At 39.6% G+C, this 16,442-nt stretch overlaps 1 protein-coding gene across 5 annotated transcripts in view; it reads left to right on the forward strand.

Moving 5' to 3' along the window:
- Window positions 1-16,442, forward strand: part of DHX57 (DExH-box helicase 57) — an 81,169-nt gene that overhangs the window by 5,532 nt on the left and 59,195 nt on the right. For 4 of the 5 annotated variants that reach the window (XM_032176937.2, XM_032176938.2, XM_058428694.1 and 1 more), the window contains exons 2-9: window positions 1,642-1,874; window positions 6,828-6,986; window positions 8,020-8,208; window positions 8,515-9,353; window positions 11,505-11,680; window positions 13,882-14,003; window positions 15,095-15,290; window positions 16,160-16,284. In XM_032176937.2, the coding sequence (XP_032032828.1) occupies window positions 1,648-1,874; window positions 6,828-6,986; window positions 8,020-8,208; window positions 8,515-9,353; window positions 11,505-11,680; window positions 13,882-14,003; window positions 15,095-15,290; window positions 16,160-16,284 (2,033 nt within the window). In that variant the 5' untranslated portion in view covers window positions 1,642-1,647. Of the gene's footprint in view, window positions 1-1,641; window positions 1,875-2,791; window positions 2,952-6,827; window positions 6,987-8,019; window positions 8,209-8,514; window positions 9,354-11,504; window positions 11,681-13,881; window positions 14,004-15,094; window positions 15,291-16,159; window positions 16,285-16,442 lie in introns of those variants that run through there. The other variant, XM_058428693.1, reaches the window with a different exon arrangement.

A 16,442-nucleotide genomic window follows, 5' to 3' on the forward strand; every position in this document is an offset into this window, starting at 1 on the left:
TATTATACTTTTCAACTCCAGAATTCCCATTTGGTTCTTTTTATGTATATAATTTTTTATCTCTTTACTGATGTTCTCAATTTGATATGACATTGTCATCATACCTTCCTTTACTGCTTTAATTATGCATTCCTTTATTTCTGTGAACATACTTATAATGACTATTTTGAAGTCCTTTTCTGTTAAATCTGACAACTGATCTCACTCATAGGCAGTTTGTGCTTTTTCTCTCCAGTGTATGGGTCATACTTAAGTGTTTCTTTGCATGCCTTGTGACTTTTTGTTGTTAACTGGACATTTTAGATAACATACTGTAACAACTCTGGGTACTGATTCTTCCCTTTCAGGGGCTTCTTATTGTTATTCGCTGGTTTAATTTTTAGTGACTGGCTAGAATATTTTAGTGAAGTCTATTTCCCTCCTACGATTTTAAGCCTCTGTTGTTGCTCCTCTGGGAGGTACAGCTTTGGGTATGCCCATGGTTGATTGCTGAATTGTTTTCAACAATGCTCTGGAGAGTAAATTCCTTTACAAACTAATCCAACCAAAATATGGCTTCTTTGAAGCAATAGTTTCTGAGATCCCGGTTTAATACTTGTTCTAATCCCAAAAAGGAACTTCCTAGTGATCTTATTCCTTGGTTTGCTTCCTGCAAACTAGTTGGCCAGCAGTCTAAACTATATCTTCATTTAATCCTGTAATCTCCCTTTCCCCACAACCTTGAAAGCACCTTTAGGTTTGAACTTCTCCACACTCCACTGTAAATGGAGTCAGTCCTTTGGAAAAAGATTAGGAGCTATCTGTCTTATGGCCTACTTCCCTTTTGCCTTTGGCAGAATCTCTGAGCCCAAGCTGTGTTCCTGATAGAGCGTATATAAATTTAAATTTTGTCAAAACATATATTAAATACATGAAAACTTCTCAACTGGATTTTTTAAATCCTATACTAGGCTGGGTGCAGTGGCTCACACCTGTAATCCGAGCACTTTGGGATGCTGAGGTGCGCGGATCACTTGAGACCAGCCTGGCCAACATGGTAAAACCCCGTCTCTACTAAAAATACAAATATTAGCTGGGTGTGGTGGTGGGCACCTGTAGTCCCAGCTACTCCAGAGGCTGAGGCAGGAGAATTGCTTGAACCCAGGACGTAGAGGTTGCAGCGAGCTGAGATCGTCCAGCCTGGTTGACAGAGCAAGACTCCATCTCTAAATAAATAAATAAATAAATAAATAAATAAATAAATAAATCAAACTCTAAATTAGATCTAACCAGATGAGAATCTAGGATTAAAGCCTAGACATGTGTATTTTGACACTTCTCCATGTGTTTATGATGTACATCTTTAGTTAAGAAATCTGTGTCAGAGACATTCACTAAATATTAGTCCTGAGGTAGAAGTGCTTATAAATCTTTTGTGAGGATTTATCCATACTACCCCTAAACTGGCTGGCTCTTTTTATTGTGCAGTTTTAAAATTTTTTCACTGGAACAGATTCAGAATCCTGCCCTAAGACCAACTCTTTTTATATGTGCATTTTCCTTTGTTTCTTTAAATTAGCCTATATTCATAAATTTGGCAAACAAAGGATTATCATACACGTCTGGTTTTATGATGTCTACATTAATTTTTTTCTCTTGCAGGTGAAAATGAGTTCTTCAGTAAGAAGAAAAGGCAAGCCAGGCAAAGGAGGTGGAAAAGGGTCTTCTAGAGGAGGAAGAGGAGGCAGGAGTCACGCCAGTAAATCTCATGGGAGTGGTGGTGGTGGCGGTGGCGGTGGTGGTGGTGGAGGTGGCGGCAACAGAAAGGCCTCCAGTAGAATATGGGATGATGGAGATGACTTTTGTATCTTCAGTGAATCAAGGCGCCCTTCCAGGTCATTATAACTCTTTGAATGTTTAAATATGGAAATGGTATCAACCCCTAATGTATGGGACAACAGATGGCTGAGAAGGGAAAAAAAGTCAAGTAATTCTGGTCAAATTAATTGTCTTCCTCTTTGTAACCCTTTTCTGAAGGCATGATGGGAAATAACAGCTTTTGTGTGTATGTAGGTTGCATGGCACTGTGAACTGAGTGTAATACTGCTATTATACCCAGTGTTACTAGGAAAGTAAATACAGAAATAGTGTGATGAAAATTATTTTAAGTATTCCTTAGGCATCATAGATTGATGTTAAAATGATGATGTTAACATTGACCATGGACAGGTGCGGTGGCTCACACCTGTAATCCCAGCACTTTGGGAGGCCCAGGCGGGTGGATCGCTTGAGGTCAGGAGTTCGAGACCAGCCTGGCCAATAGGGTGAAATCCTGTCTTTACTAAAATACAAAAATTAGCCAGGCATGGTGGCGGTCACCTGTAATCCCAGGTACTAGGGAGGCTGAGACAGGAGAATTGCTTGAACCCAGGAGGCAGAAGTTGCAGTGAGCTGAGATCACACCACTGCACTCCAGCCTGGGTGACAGAGTGAGACTCCATCTCAAAAAACAAATATTGAACAGCCTAAAGTGCAACATGACTGAACTGTGTCTTTCTGGTTGATGAGCTGTGTATTTTCCAGCCAAATCAGCCATCATCTGATGGTGTTACATGTGGTGACCAGTAACAGATGTCTTATCTAGGCTTCTCTCCTGTTCAACTTTTAACTAATGAATGAATTATGGGAATTCTAGTAATTCTAATGAGTATTTAATAAAAGTAAATGTTTTGCTGTTGCATGTTATACAGTATAACTACAATTAGGCATCACTTAGTGACAGAGATGTGTTCTGAAAAATGCATTGTTAGGCGATTTCATTGTTGTGCAAACATCATAGAATTTACCTGTACAACCCCAGATGGTACAACCTACAACGCACCTAGGCTATATGATGTAGCCAATTGCTCCTAGACTACAAATCTATACAGCATGTTGCTATACTGAATACTCTAAGCAATTATAACACAATGGTAAGTATTTGTGTATCTAAACATGTCTAGTTATAGAAAAGGTATGGTAAAAATAGAGTATGAGATTAAAAATGGTACCTATATAGGGCACTTACTGTGAATGGAAGTTGCAGGACTGGAATTGGCTCTGGGTGAGTCAGTGAGGGAGTGGTGAGTGAATGTGAAGGCCTAGGGATATTACTGTACACTACTATAGACTTTATAAATAGCAAGCAGCATAGTCTCTCTATGTTGCCCAGGCTGGTCTTGAACTCCTGGGCTCAAGCAAAATTCTCCTGCCTTGGCCTCCCATAGTGTTGGAATTACAGGCACGAGCCACTGTGCCTAGCTAAGAACCTAACTTCTGAGTTAGCTACAGCTCCATAGCTTTTCTTTTTTTTTTTTTTTTTTTTTTGAGACGGAGTCTTGCTGTGTCCCCCAGGCTGGAGTGCAGTGGCGCGAGCTCGGCTCACTACAAGCTCTGCCTCCTGGGTTCACGCCATTCTCCTGCCTCAGCTCCCCCGAGTAGCTGGGACTACAGGCGCCCGCCACCACGCCCGGCTAATTTTTTTGTTTTTTTTTTTAGTAGAGACAGGGTTTCACTGTGTTAGGATAGTCTCGATCTCCTGACCTTGTGATCTGCCCGCCTCGGCCTCCCAAAGTGCTGGGATTACAGGCGTGAGCCACCGCGTCCGGCCAGCTCCATAGCTTTTCAAAACATGGACATTATAGGTTCTTGGAGTCCGTAGATGTTCATTCATTTGGTAAGTATTTACTGAATGCCTACCATGCACCAGGCACTGTTTTAGGGACTAAGAATTGCAGCAGGGAGTAAAATATTGTCCTTATCTAGAGAGAATGGGATTTGAGATAGAAAAACCATAAACAAATGTATAACATTACCAGGTGGCGCATGCTATGGAGAGAAATAAAAGAGTGTAACAGGGATATAAAATACCAAAATAGAATTGCTATTTTATGTAGAAAGCCCCCCTAATAAGATATCATGTGAAGAGAGGCAAGAAGTAAGTAAAGGAATTAACTGTGAAGTTCTGAGTGTAGAGCATTCAAGGCAGAGGGAATAGCAATTTCTTAAGGCAGGAATGTGCTTGGAAGGTTTAGGAAATAGCAAAGAACCATGTGGCTAGAATGAGTGGGCAAGAAGGCAAGTGGTAGGCAATTAGATCAGAAAGGCCAGACTGTACAGGACTTCATGGGCCATTATTAGCACTTTGGCTTTTGCATGAAGTAAGACAGAAGGCCTTTGGAGGGTTTGAGGCAAGGGTGTGTGATATTATCAGTCAGTCTGGCCAGAGTTGCTTCTATTCAGTATATGCCTTTATGTGAATTAGAAAATGGTGCTCCTTCCTTTGGACAGTTATAGCCCCACACCAGGATCATGGCTTAGCTAGCAGAGCATGGACCGGATTTTGCTGTCTCTTCCTCCCTCTTCTTCCATCCCAGCCAGGAGCCTTTGTGCAGTGTACAGTCTATGAATCCATACTCAATAGCATTCACTGGGTGTGCTTTGTAGAGAATAAACTATAAAGAGGCATGAGTTGAAAGCAGGGAGACCAGTTAGGAGATGTTCTCCAAGTGTAGATATAAAATAGATAATTTGATATATAAATCTGAGGTTCAAGAAAAAGATCTAGGCTGGAGATGTAAATGTATGAGTCTTCAATAGATAAATGCTAAAGTTCTGAGTCTGGATAAAATTGAATAGAGAAGGCATCTGATGTTTGAGCCCTGGGACACTCTAGGTTTTAAAGCTAAGAGAATTTGGAATGTTCCCAACACAAAGAAATGATAAATGTGTGAGGTGTTAGATATCCTAATTACCTTGATTTGATCACTACACATTGTATGCATGTATCAAAATATCACATGTACTCCATTCTCACGCTGCTATAAGGACATACCCAAGACTGAGTAATTTATAAAGGAAAGAGGTTTAATTGACTCACAGGGCTGGGGTGGCCTCAGGAAACTTACAATCATGCCGAAAGGGGAAGCAAAGGCATCCTTCTTCACAAGGTGGCAGGAGAAAGAAGAATGAGAGCCAGGTGAAGGAGGACACCCCTTATAAAACCATCAGATCTCATGAGAAGTTACTCACTATCACGAGAATAGCATGGGGGAGACTGCCCCCATGATTCAACTACCTCCAACCGGTTCCCTCCCATAATGTGGGGATTATGGGAACTGCAATTGAAGATGAGATTTGACTTGCAGCCAAACCATTATCAACCCTATAAAGAATGTACAATTATTATGTATCAATAAAATTTTTTAATTAAAAAATAAATAAAGCTAAGAGAAAGTATGAAAAACAAAGGGGACTGAGAAGGAGCTGCCAATGAAGTAGGAAACTAAGAGAGTGGTTTTTGGGAGCCAAGGGACAAAGGCGTTTTAAAGGAGAGTAGCCAATAAGATTGAATTGTATGCTTAAAGAGGGTACACATTTGTGGAAAAACGCTCTGGTAGGTCAAGGAACATGTGCACTAAGAATTGTCCACTGGATTTGACAATATGGATATCATGGTTAACCTTGACAAGAGCTGTATTAGCATAGGAAATACTGATTGGGTTGTGTTTCAGAGAGAAGAGGAAAGAAAATGGAGATGGAGACAATGATTTTGATAACCTAAATGAGAAGTTTTACTATAAGGGAGCTAGAGGGAGGAGAGATGGGGCAGTAGCTACAGGGAGGTGTGCACTCAAGGGAGGATTTGGCTTGGTTTCATTTTTTTAAGAGGGTAGACCTTGTAGTATGTCTGTATGCTGATAGGTATGATCCAAAGAAGAATGAAAAACCAGTGATGTAGAAAGGGGGATAAGTGCTGGAATGATTTTCTTGAGGAGATTAAAGAGATTGGCATATAGTTTACAAATAGAAAGACTGACTTTAAGATAAAGGATGACTTTAAGATAGGAGCATGTGAAACTCCCAACTCCCCCTCATTTTTAACTGATCATTTCCTAATGATCAGACAAATCATAAAAGATTATATATGCTGTGTAATTTATTTATTTTTTTAAAATAGAGACAGGATCTTGCTATATTGCCCAGGCTGGTCTCGAACTCCTGGGGCTTAAGCAATCCTACCACTTCAGCCTCTTAAAGTGCTGAAATTACAGGCGTGAGCCAATGCCCCTGGCCTTTTTTTTTTTTAATAATCAGAAATAAAGATAATTGAGTATTTAGAACCAGGGCCTAATATTCACAAGGAAGAATGAAACTCAGTGGTTTTCAGATTTTAATGCAGAATGAAATGAAATGCTCTTCATGTCCTATAGTGCAGAGGAAACCATCATTAGCATTGCTTTTTCCCAAGGATTCTTGAGTTAGTGAAGCCAGAATTAATGATTAAGAATCTGTTAAGTTTTGTTTTGTTTTTTTTTTTAGTGGAGTCTCGCTCTGTTGCCCAGGCTATAGTGCAGTGGCGCAATCTTGGCTTACTGCAACCCCCACCCCCGAGTTCAAGTGATTATCCTGCCTCAGCCTCCTAAGTAGCTAGGATTACAGGAGCGTACCGCCACGCCCAGATAATTTTTGTATTTTTAGTAGAGACAGCGTTTCACTGTGTTGGCCAGGCTGATCTCCAACTCCTGACCTCAGGTGATCCACCAGCCTCAGCCTCTCAAAGTGCCAGGATTACAGGCGTGAGCCACTGCGCCTGGCCAAGAATCTGATAAGGTTTTTTTCCAGCAGGTCTGATATAATGAAGTCTGGTAAATACTATAGAAAATGGAGAATCTCCTCACATTCATTGTCATCTTTTGTAAGATACTTGACAATCCAGTTTGTATTGTGTATATTTGGGGATCCCTGAGGAGAGTGTAAAAGTTCTGATTGCAGGTATGTGTGTAATTTTGCTCTTTTGTTCTCTATAGACCTAGCAACAGTAACGTGAGCAAAGGAGAGTCACGCCCAAAATGGAAACCCAAAGCCAAAGTACCCCTTCAGACTCTACATATGACTTCTGAGAATCAAGAGAAAGTGAAAGCTCTTCTCCGAGACCTGCAAGAACAAGATGCTGATGCTGGATCTGAGTAAATTGTTTTATTTGAGTCAGTTATTATATTAAGGAAAACATACTGGCAGTGTGAAGGTCCTGTGCGTCTTTGGAATGCTGTGTCAGTACTGATTCTATTGTGGCCATTTAATTAGTTGAAAGTGAGCCAAGAGAAGTACAAGAATAATTATTCAGCCACAATTTTAGAGTGAGTTTGTTTTGCAACATCCATGGGATTGCCTTTTTATCTTTATTTTTTTCCAGGGCAGTGCTCATATGGATTCAGTAACTGATTTATCTGTAACCTTCCAGATAAACCCTTCTAATGAACAAATAGAAGTACTGTTCAAGGAGCAAATATTGACTCAGTCAGGTGCAGTTTTAGGATTTGCTTTTCATGGCTATCTGCCTAAGAGAAAGCTTTTACTCTTAAATCTTAGTTGTTTCCCACTCTACTGCGTTTTGGCTCTTTTCCTTTGGATTTCAGTTGGAGAAGTTAATTCCTTCTTTCCATTTACCAGAATTAATTAGTGGCCAGTCATGAACAGCTTATTTTCCATCCTATCTACAAATCTCTTATCTGTTTTAGATTTAGAAAAGGAGATTATGTAGCAAAACAAACAATTAGGGATAGTTTTTTTTAATGAATGAGAAGAGAGAGGATAGCCAAGGTTTCTGTGGTTAAGAACACAGGCTCTGGAATCTGTCTGCCTTTGGCAAAATCTCTCTTTGCTCCTTAATGTGTAACCTAGGCAATTACTAATCCTCTCTGAGTCTTAGTTGATCATCTAAAAAAAAAAAAAAAAGGAAATTCCAGTAGTATTTGGTACAGTTATTGGGAAGATTAAAGGAGTTAGTTCATACAAAGCACTTAACACAGTACCTGGCATTTAATAAATGCCTGGTAAATGTTAATTGCCAAGATAAAAATTAATAGTTCAATATAAGATTAAATCAGCAACTGAAGAGTAGTCAGGATCCTATGAATTAAATTCTTAGACCTTTGCTAAATTTTTCTTTGAAGTAAGTAGAAAGTAATATCTAATATATGAAAATGTTGCTTTTGCTAGAAGAGGCATTTCTGGGGAGGAGGAAGATGATGAGCCTGATTGCTGTAACGATGAGCGGTACTGGCCAGCTGGACAGGAACCTTCCCTCGTTCCCGACTTGGATCCTTTGGAATATGCTGGCTTAGCCCCAGTGGAGCCTTATGTTCCAGAATTTACAGTCTCCCCATTTGCAGTGCAAAAACTTTCCAGGTGATTGCTTTGATCATTTACGGGAGTTGGGAAAGAATTCAAGGAAACCGACATCATATAAACCCACTACTCCTCTTTGTATACTTTCCTATTATGTGGGTTCCAGCAATGCCTGATAGGCCTAATATTCATCTTATCGGAAGGGGTCATTCAGGAGGGCTTATTGTTATCAGGGATGCTTTTTCAAAATACAAGCCCTGCCTATGTATAGTCATAACTTCATATAAGCATATTTAAATGAATTTTACTGTAATGGTGTGATACTGCTTTTTATGTGTCATTTTTGTCATGTTTTGTCCTTGACAGGTATGGTTTCAATATTGAACGCTGTCAAGCGGTCTTGAGGATGTGTGATGGAGATGTGGGAGCATCACTAGAGCATCTCCTTACCCAGTGTTTTTCAGAGATATTTGGAGAGAGGATGAAGATCTCTGAGACAGTCAACCAGATAAGCTTGGATGAGTGTATGGAACAGCGACAGGAAGAGGCATTTGCTCTCAAGTCCATCTGTGGAGAAAAATTTATAGAAAGAATTCAGAACAGAGTCTGGACCATTGGGTTAGAACTGAAGTATCTGACAAGTAGATTCCGCAAATCCAAGCCAAAAGAAAGTACCAAAAATGTACAAGAGAATTCACTTGAAATCTGTAAATTTTACCTCAAAGGAAATTGTAAATTTGGATCAAAATGCAAATTCAAACATGAAGTGCCCCCAAATCAAATTGTTGGAAGAATAGAAAGAAGTGTAGATGATTCTCATCTTAATGCTAATGAAGATGCATCTTTTTTATATGAACTTGAAATTCGATTTTCTAAAGACCACAAATATCCCTACCAAGCTCCCCTTGTGGCATTTTATTCCACCAATGAGAACCTACCTCTGGCTTGTCGTTTACATATTTCTGAGTTTCTTTATGAGAAGGCCTTGACATTTGCAGAAACTTCGGAACCTGTCGTATATTCTTTGATAACCCTTTTAGAGGAAGAATCGGAAATAGTCAAGTTACTAATGAATACCCATCACAAGTATAGTGTCCCTCCTGTGAACTTTCTGCCAGTACCCTCTAGGACCAGAGTAAATAATCCTGCCTGTCATAAACCAGTGATTCCAAATAATTCGTTTGTTTCTAATCAAATTCCAGAAGGTATGTAAGGCATTGATCTTGTGGAGGGAGGCATTCAGAATGATGGGTTTAGAAGTCAAAGCTTTTAAAGCTGGTCTAGGATGGCTTAGTGATCTTGGACAAGCTGAACAAGCCATTCAGTCCCATGGGCAAAAGGGAATGAGAATTCCCTGAACTGTAATTGTATCTGACTTTAATTGTAAGGCTCAATTGTGTTGCTGTGGTTGGGCTCCGAGTTGAAAGTTTGTAGTGATGTATGTTTAACTATATAAAATCCGAGGCTTGGAAGGACCTTAAGGTACCTTCTCAGAAAATCTGTTTTATTTAATTCATTTGGTTTTCATATGTTTATTTCTTATATTGTGTACTGAATTACTTTCAAATGAATTTTTAGAGATATTTTGCTTTCTATGCCACTATCCATACCCTCCTGCTTTTGGTGTACTAGACCCCCAGAATTCTTTAGGGATAGCTCTATGAATCCCTAAATCCTCAAATACTTGTGCAGGCTTCTAGCTTTGTCTAGATCTAGGTTTACTGTGCAGATTCTTTTTATTTTTGTTTTTTTGAGATGGAGTTTCACTCTTGTCCCCCAAGCTGGAGTGCAGTGGTATGATCTCAGCTCATCCCAGGTTCAAGCAATTCTCCTGCCTCAGCCTCCTGAGTAGCTGGGATTAAAGGCACCTGCCACCACGCCTGGCTAATTTTTCTATTTTTAGTAAGACAGGGTTTCACCCTGTTGGCCAGGCTGGTCTTGAACTCCTGACCTCAGGTGATCCACCTGCCTTGGCCTCCCAAAGTGCTGGGATTACAGGCATGAGCCATCACACATGGCCTACTGTGCAGATTCTTACACCACAAGTAAGCCCCTTTCAAAGAAGTCTCTGCTGGGTGTGGTGGCTCATGCCTGTAATCCCAGCACTTTGGGAGGCTGAGGTGAGAGCACTGCTTGAGCCCAGGAGTTTGAGACCAGCCTGGGCAGCATAACGAGACCCTATCTCTACAAAATATGTATATTTTCTTAGCTAGTCAGCCATGGTTGTGCACTCCTCTGAGTCCCAGTTACTCAAGAGGCTGATGTGGGGGAATCACTTCAGCCTCGGAGGTAGAAGCTGCAGTGAGCCATTGCATTTCAGCCTTGGAGACAAAGTGAGACTCTATTTCTTTAAAAAAAAAAAAAAAAAAAAAAAAAAAAAAGGATCCTCTTTTATTTGTTGCTATCTGTCTTTCTTCCAGAGAAACAAAAGTTTGTATTATTTCATAAGAGTCCTTGGGTAAACTTCAATGAGTGGAGAACAGTGACGCTGTTCTGAGATGTGGCTGCTGGTCAGTTAGCCAGGTTCACTCACTAACCACCTGACCCACTCCCAGATGGCAGCTTCTAGTGCATGGGATTCAAATGTGTTCCTTGGGAAATGAAAATTATGTGTCATGGACTTTTTTTCTAAAATAATAGTTTTATTGAGACATAATTTATATACCATACAATTCACTCTTTTAAAATACACAATTCAATGGTTTTTAGTATTTTTATAGAATTGTGCAACAATGACCACCTTTTAATCCCTGGACGTTATCATCACCCCGAAGAGAAACCCTGTACCCACGTACCCATAGCAGTCTCTCCTCATTTTCCCCTTCCCCCAGCCCCTCACAACCACAAATCTGCTGTCTCTCTATGGATTTGCCTACTCTGGACATTTCATAGAAATGGAATTATACAATATGCAGCTTTTTGAGATGGGCTTCTTTCACTTAGCTAATGTGTTCAAGGTTCATCTGTGTCCTAGCACATATCACTACATCATTCCTTTTTATTAGTGAATAATATTCTATTATGTGGACATGCCACATTTTGTTCATTGATTCATCATTTGATAGACATTTGTGTTGTTTTATGTTGTGGGATTTGGGGACACTTGCATATAGTTGAAACATTCACTGCTAATTCTTTTAATGTTAATTACTTTGTTTATGCTTGATAAAAGTTTATTTGAGGATGCATTTTAAGTTCTTTAGAAATAGAAATACTAGAAATGAATGAACTTACTTTATTCAAGTTTTAACTTTTTCTCCATTTTGACTTTTTGTTATTGATACTCTGTTAGCGACTTTCCCCTTTTGTTAAAGAAAGGGCCCCATACTGAAATGTTTTCTTTTATTTCCTTCAAGTTGAAAAAGAATCAGAATCTGAGGAGTCAGATGAGGATGAAGGTCCTGCACCTGTTATAGTAGAGAATGAAAGCTATGTGAACCTTAAGAAAAAGACTTCCAAAAGATATGACTGGCAGGCAAAGTCAGTACATGCTGAAAATGGTAAAATCTGCAAGCAGTTCCGAATGAAACAGGTAGGGTATGCTGAGAGAATGAGTAGCATTGCCTCCCTAATATCTGGATGATGGGATTAGGAATTAGGAAGCTTTGGCTACCCTCCCTAATATTCTTTTGGTTCTTTTTCTCCCTGAGTGGTCAAAGTTTCTACAGGCCACAGCAAACTTAAGTGCATATGCTAGATGGTTTTAGAAAATCCTATAGCTGGTACATGGCAAACACACACATATATGCCAAATAGTCTCAGAGTCATGTGCCTTTGGTACTGTGACAGACAATCTGGTATGTAAAAGGAATATCAATACTGTGGTTTAATGGCCAGGCATGGTGGCTCACGCCTGTAATCCCAGCACTTTGGGAGGCCGAGGTAGGTGGATCACCTGAGGTCAGGAGTTCAAGGCCACCCTAGCCAACATGACAAAACCCCATCTCTACTAAAAATACAAAAATTAGCCAGGCATGGTGGCAGGTGCCTGTAATCCCAGCCACTTGGGAGGCTGAGGCACGAGAACTGCTTGAACCTGGGTGGTGCAGGTTCCAGTGAGCCACAATTGCACCACTATACTCCAGCCTGGGCAACAGAGCAAGACTGTCTCAAAAACAAAACAAAACAAAACAAAAACAAATACTGTGGTTTAGAGCCAGGCGGGCGTGGTAACACATGCCTGTAGTCTCAGCTACTTGGAAGGCTTAGGCAGGAGGATCACTTGAGACAATGCCAGCCTGGAAAACATAATGAGACCCTGTCTCTAAAAACAAAACAAAACAAATACTGCAATTTACCTTAGAAAAAATTAATATATAAAAGGAGAAGGATAAGGAAGATCTTTTACCCTGTTTCAAAGACTGAAAGGATAAATAATGTGCCCAAGGTCACATAGCTAGTAAGTGGTTTAGCCAATTCTGTTTCTAAAGTCCATTTTGTTTTTACCCCATTCACATGAAGATTATTTTAAAAGAATTCATAAGTGAACCCTGAGGGCAAAGTTAGAGATAGGGCAGAGGCAAGTTGCTTAACCAATATGGGAATTGGATTAAATGCTCTCTAAGGGCCCTCCAGTTCTAAAGTTCTATGAGTCTGATTTTTGACACCATATAACACCATCACATATGTAGTGCAATACCCATAGAACATCGCAATGTATATAAATTGCACTGTAGGTAAGATGATAGAAACAAAAAATTAGATATTCAATTTGATCAGTGTGATAAGTTTATGATAAAATTATACGTAGGAAATGGCATGTTCCTGTAAATTTATTACAGTATTCAAAAGTATAGCCAGAGTTTTAATAAACAAGGCAATGTTTATAGCATTGGCCATTAAACATGAAATTGATTTATATAGTTGTGACCTCTCAAAAGTAACCCTTTAGTGAGTGCTTTTCTATTATTGATTTAGGTAAAAATCTGATATTGTTTAGAGCTATGCTGTCTGATATGGTAGCCCCTACCCATGTTTGGCTGTTTATATTAATTAATTAAAATTAAAAATTCAGTTCCTCAGTAATACTATTCTTCACATTTCAGGTGCTCACTAGCCACATGTAGCCAGGTGTTGCTGTATTGGACAGCACAGGTATAGAACCTTTCCATCAACATGGAAAGTTCTATTGGACAGTACTGGTATAGAGACTCTTGTTGGGAAGAACTGGATATGTGCTAAGCAAGAGGGCTTTATTTCACCCAGAAAATCTTTCAGTTTATTCAGATGTTGGAAAACTATTTAATGTACAGATTCCACAACTCATTCTGGCTGATTCTCTGAGCAGCATTCTGAATAAAGTCCTCTACATCCAATCCCAACAAATCCAACAAAGGATCACTCAAGGCCAGCAGTGCAAGACCATCCTGGGCAACATAACAAGACTCTGTCTCTATAATTTAGAAAAAAAAAAAAAAAAGATGTAATCCCAGCACTTTGGGAGACCAAGGCAGGTGGATTGCTTGAGCACAGGAGTTTGAGGCCAGCCTGGGCAACATGGTGAAATCCTGTCTCTACAAAAAAATACAAAAAGCTGGGTATGGTGGCACACACCTGTAGTCCCAGCTACTTGGGAGCTTGAGGCGAGAGGATCGCTAGAGCCTGGAAGTGGAGATTGGAGTGAGCCGTGATCGCACCACTGCACTCCAGCCTGGCAACAGGGTGAAACCCTGTCTCAAAAAAAAAAAAAAAAAAAAAGTAAACCAACTGATGTCTTATCTTTGATTTTATTAGGCTTCCAGACAGTTCCAGTCCATTCTGCAAGAGAGGCAATCACTCCCTGCTTGGGAAGAAAGAGAAACCATTCTTAACTTATTGCGTAAGCACCAGGTGGTTGTCATAAGTGGTATGACTGGGTAAGAATGCAATTTATTCATCTGCAGCTTTCATCTATAAATATTATATGCACCCTGGTTACCATAACCAGTTCAACTTGTTAAAAACTGTAGCTGGATTTATAGACATTATATACATCTGCCTTGAGACATAAGGTAAAAAAAAAAAAAAATCCAGCTGAAGACTTTTAACAAGGCTCATGTTTAAATTTAAAGGATAGTTCTAGAACATTTAGCTTGAAAGCTTTTTATCTTCTGAATTTATTCTGATTTCCTGTCACCCAGGCTGGAGTGCAGTGGCATGATCTCAGCTCACTGCAACCTCTGCCTCCTGGGTTCAAGTGATTCTCATGCCTCAGCCATCCGAGTAGGTGCGATGACAGGTGCAAGGCACTACCATACCCAACTAATTTTTGTGTGTTTTTAGTAGAGAGGGGGGTTTTACCATGTTGGCCAGGCTGGTCTTGAACTCCTGGCCTCAAGTGATCCGCCTGCCTCGGTCTCCCAAAGTGCTGGGATTACAGGCGTGAGTCACCACAACCAGCCTTTATTTTTCTTTTAAAAACAACTTAATTGTGGTGCGTTATTTTTCCTGTTTTACATTCTCCTATTTAGCAGGGACAAGTTGCAGAATTAATTTAGTTATTTATTCAAGAGTATACAATTTAATAATTTTATTTGTGTCCAGACTTAGTGATATGGTAGTAATTCATATCTTCTAGTTTATCTTTTTAACCTCAGCCTAATCATAGCTAAATTAATACCTATAAAATATTTTGATAATCATAAGCTAATACTCCTTTTCTTTAGGGTTCATGTGTAGAGTTTACATTCCTAGAAGCATTTACAGACCTTAATTTAATGCCTGTTCAATAGTCCCAATTTTACAGATGTTATTAAGCTATTATTTGATTGTCCTTTTGATTGGAGTGCAAATTCCTAGAATTTCCCACCTCTTGGTAATAAGTCAGGAGGTAGTTTTAGAAAATATGTGAAACTGAACAACTTTTATTCTAATTAGCTTTATCACTTTTCTCATTCCATATGATTGCTTCTTTAGTTAACTAGCCCTTGAAAACTTCATTTTAGGACTTATTTGTTTTAATATACAGATGTGGGAAAACCACACAGATTCCACAGTTTATTCTGGATGATTCTCTGAATGGACCACCTGAGAAGGTAGCCAACATCATCTGTACCCAACCCCGACGAATCTCTGCAATCTCTGTTGCTGAACGCGTTGCTAAAGAAAGAGTAGAGAGGGTGGGTCTGACCGTGGGATACCAGATTCGGTTAGAAAGTGTCAAGGTTTGTATGCTCTGCTTATTTCCTGGTAACAGAAATTTATGGTTTTTAGGTATAAAAAGTTTTGGGGGTTAGGAGATTCATGGGCAATTTGGGATATATACTTTGAGGTTATTTTTAAATTAATGATTACCTTTGGTAATCATTTATTTAAATATTTAGAAATATTAAGAAATATTTTGGTATAAGAACTCTTATGGCCAGGTGCGGTGGCTCACACCTGTAATCCCAGCACTTTGGGAGGCCAAGGCAGGCAGATCACCTGAGGTGGGGAGTTCGAGACCAGCCTGACCAACATGGAGAAACCCCATCTCTACTATAAATACAAAAATTAGCTGAGTTTGGTGGCACAGGCCTGTAATCCCAGCTACTCGGGAGTCTGAGGCAGGAGAATCCCTTGAACCTGGGAGACGGAAATTGCAGTGAGCTGAGATCACGCCATTGCACTCCAGCCTGGGCAAAAAGAGCAAAACTCCGTCTCAAAAAAAAAAAACCTCTTATTTGGTTGTACTAAATTTCCTCTGTAAAGCTTTTTATTTTTTATTGGCAGAAGTCATCTAGTAAAGACTGTTTTGCTCTTGAACTTGGGACATAATCCATTTAACCAAATAAGGAGCAGACAAATTGAGAACTGATTTCATTAGTCACTGTTTTTCAATGCTTTTTATGAAAATCTTAACATTTTGATATGAAGTAGAAAGGCTTTTATTACTGTCCCTGGCAAGAAACTATATTTAGTATGGTTTCCTATTAAATGGAACTGCTGGTGTTTTCAGTATTTTTTATCCCTATCCATTCAAAATGGCTTTCCAGTAATGTTTCCCTTTTTTGAAAATTTTATTAATGATTTATATTGCTCTTTCATGTGTAAGTCCTCAGCCACCAGACTGTTATACTGCACCACGGGAGTGCTGCTGAGAAGGCTAGAAGGAGACACAGCTCTACAAGGAGTTTCCCATATTATTGTTGATGAAGTTCATGAGAGGACGGAAGAAAGGTAAAACAAAGACTTTCCCAGTGAACACACACTCACCTGAAATGAAGGCATGGCGGAAAAAAATTCTTTTCTAGTTCCAATTCAGTTTCATGGAGTTAGTAATGGTAATTTGCTGCAAGGAAGGCCTATGTTAGAGAAGAGCAACTGCTTTCTTGATC

The sequence above is a fragment of the Hylobates moloch genome, unplaced genomic scaffold (genome assembly GCF_009828535.3).
Source record: "Hylobates moloch isolate HMO894 unplaced genomic scaffold, HMol_V3 SCAFFOLD_15, whole genome shotgun sequence".
In the NCBI taxonomy this organism is placed as follows: Eukaryota; Metazoa; Chordata; class Mammalia; order Primates; family Hylobatidae; genus Hylobates; species Hylobates moloch.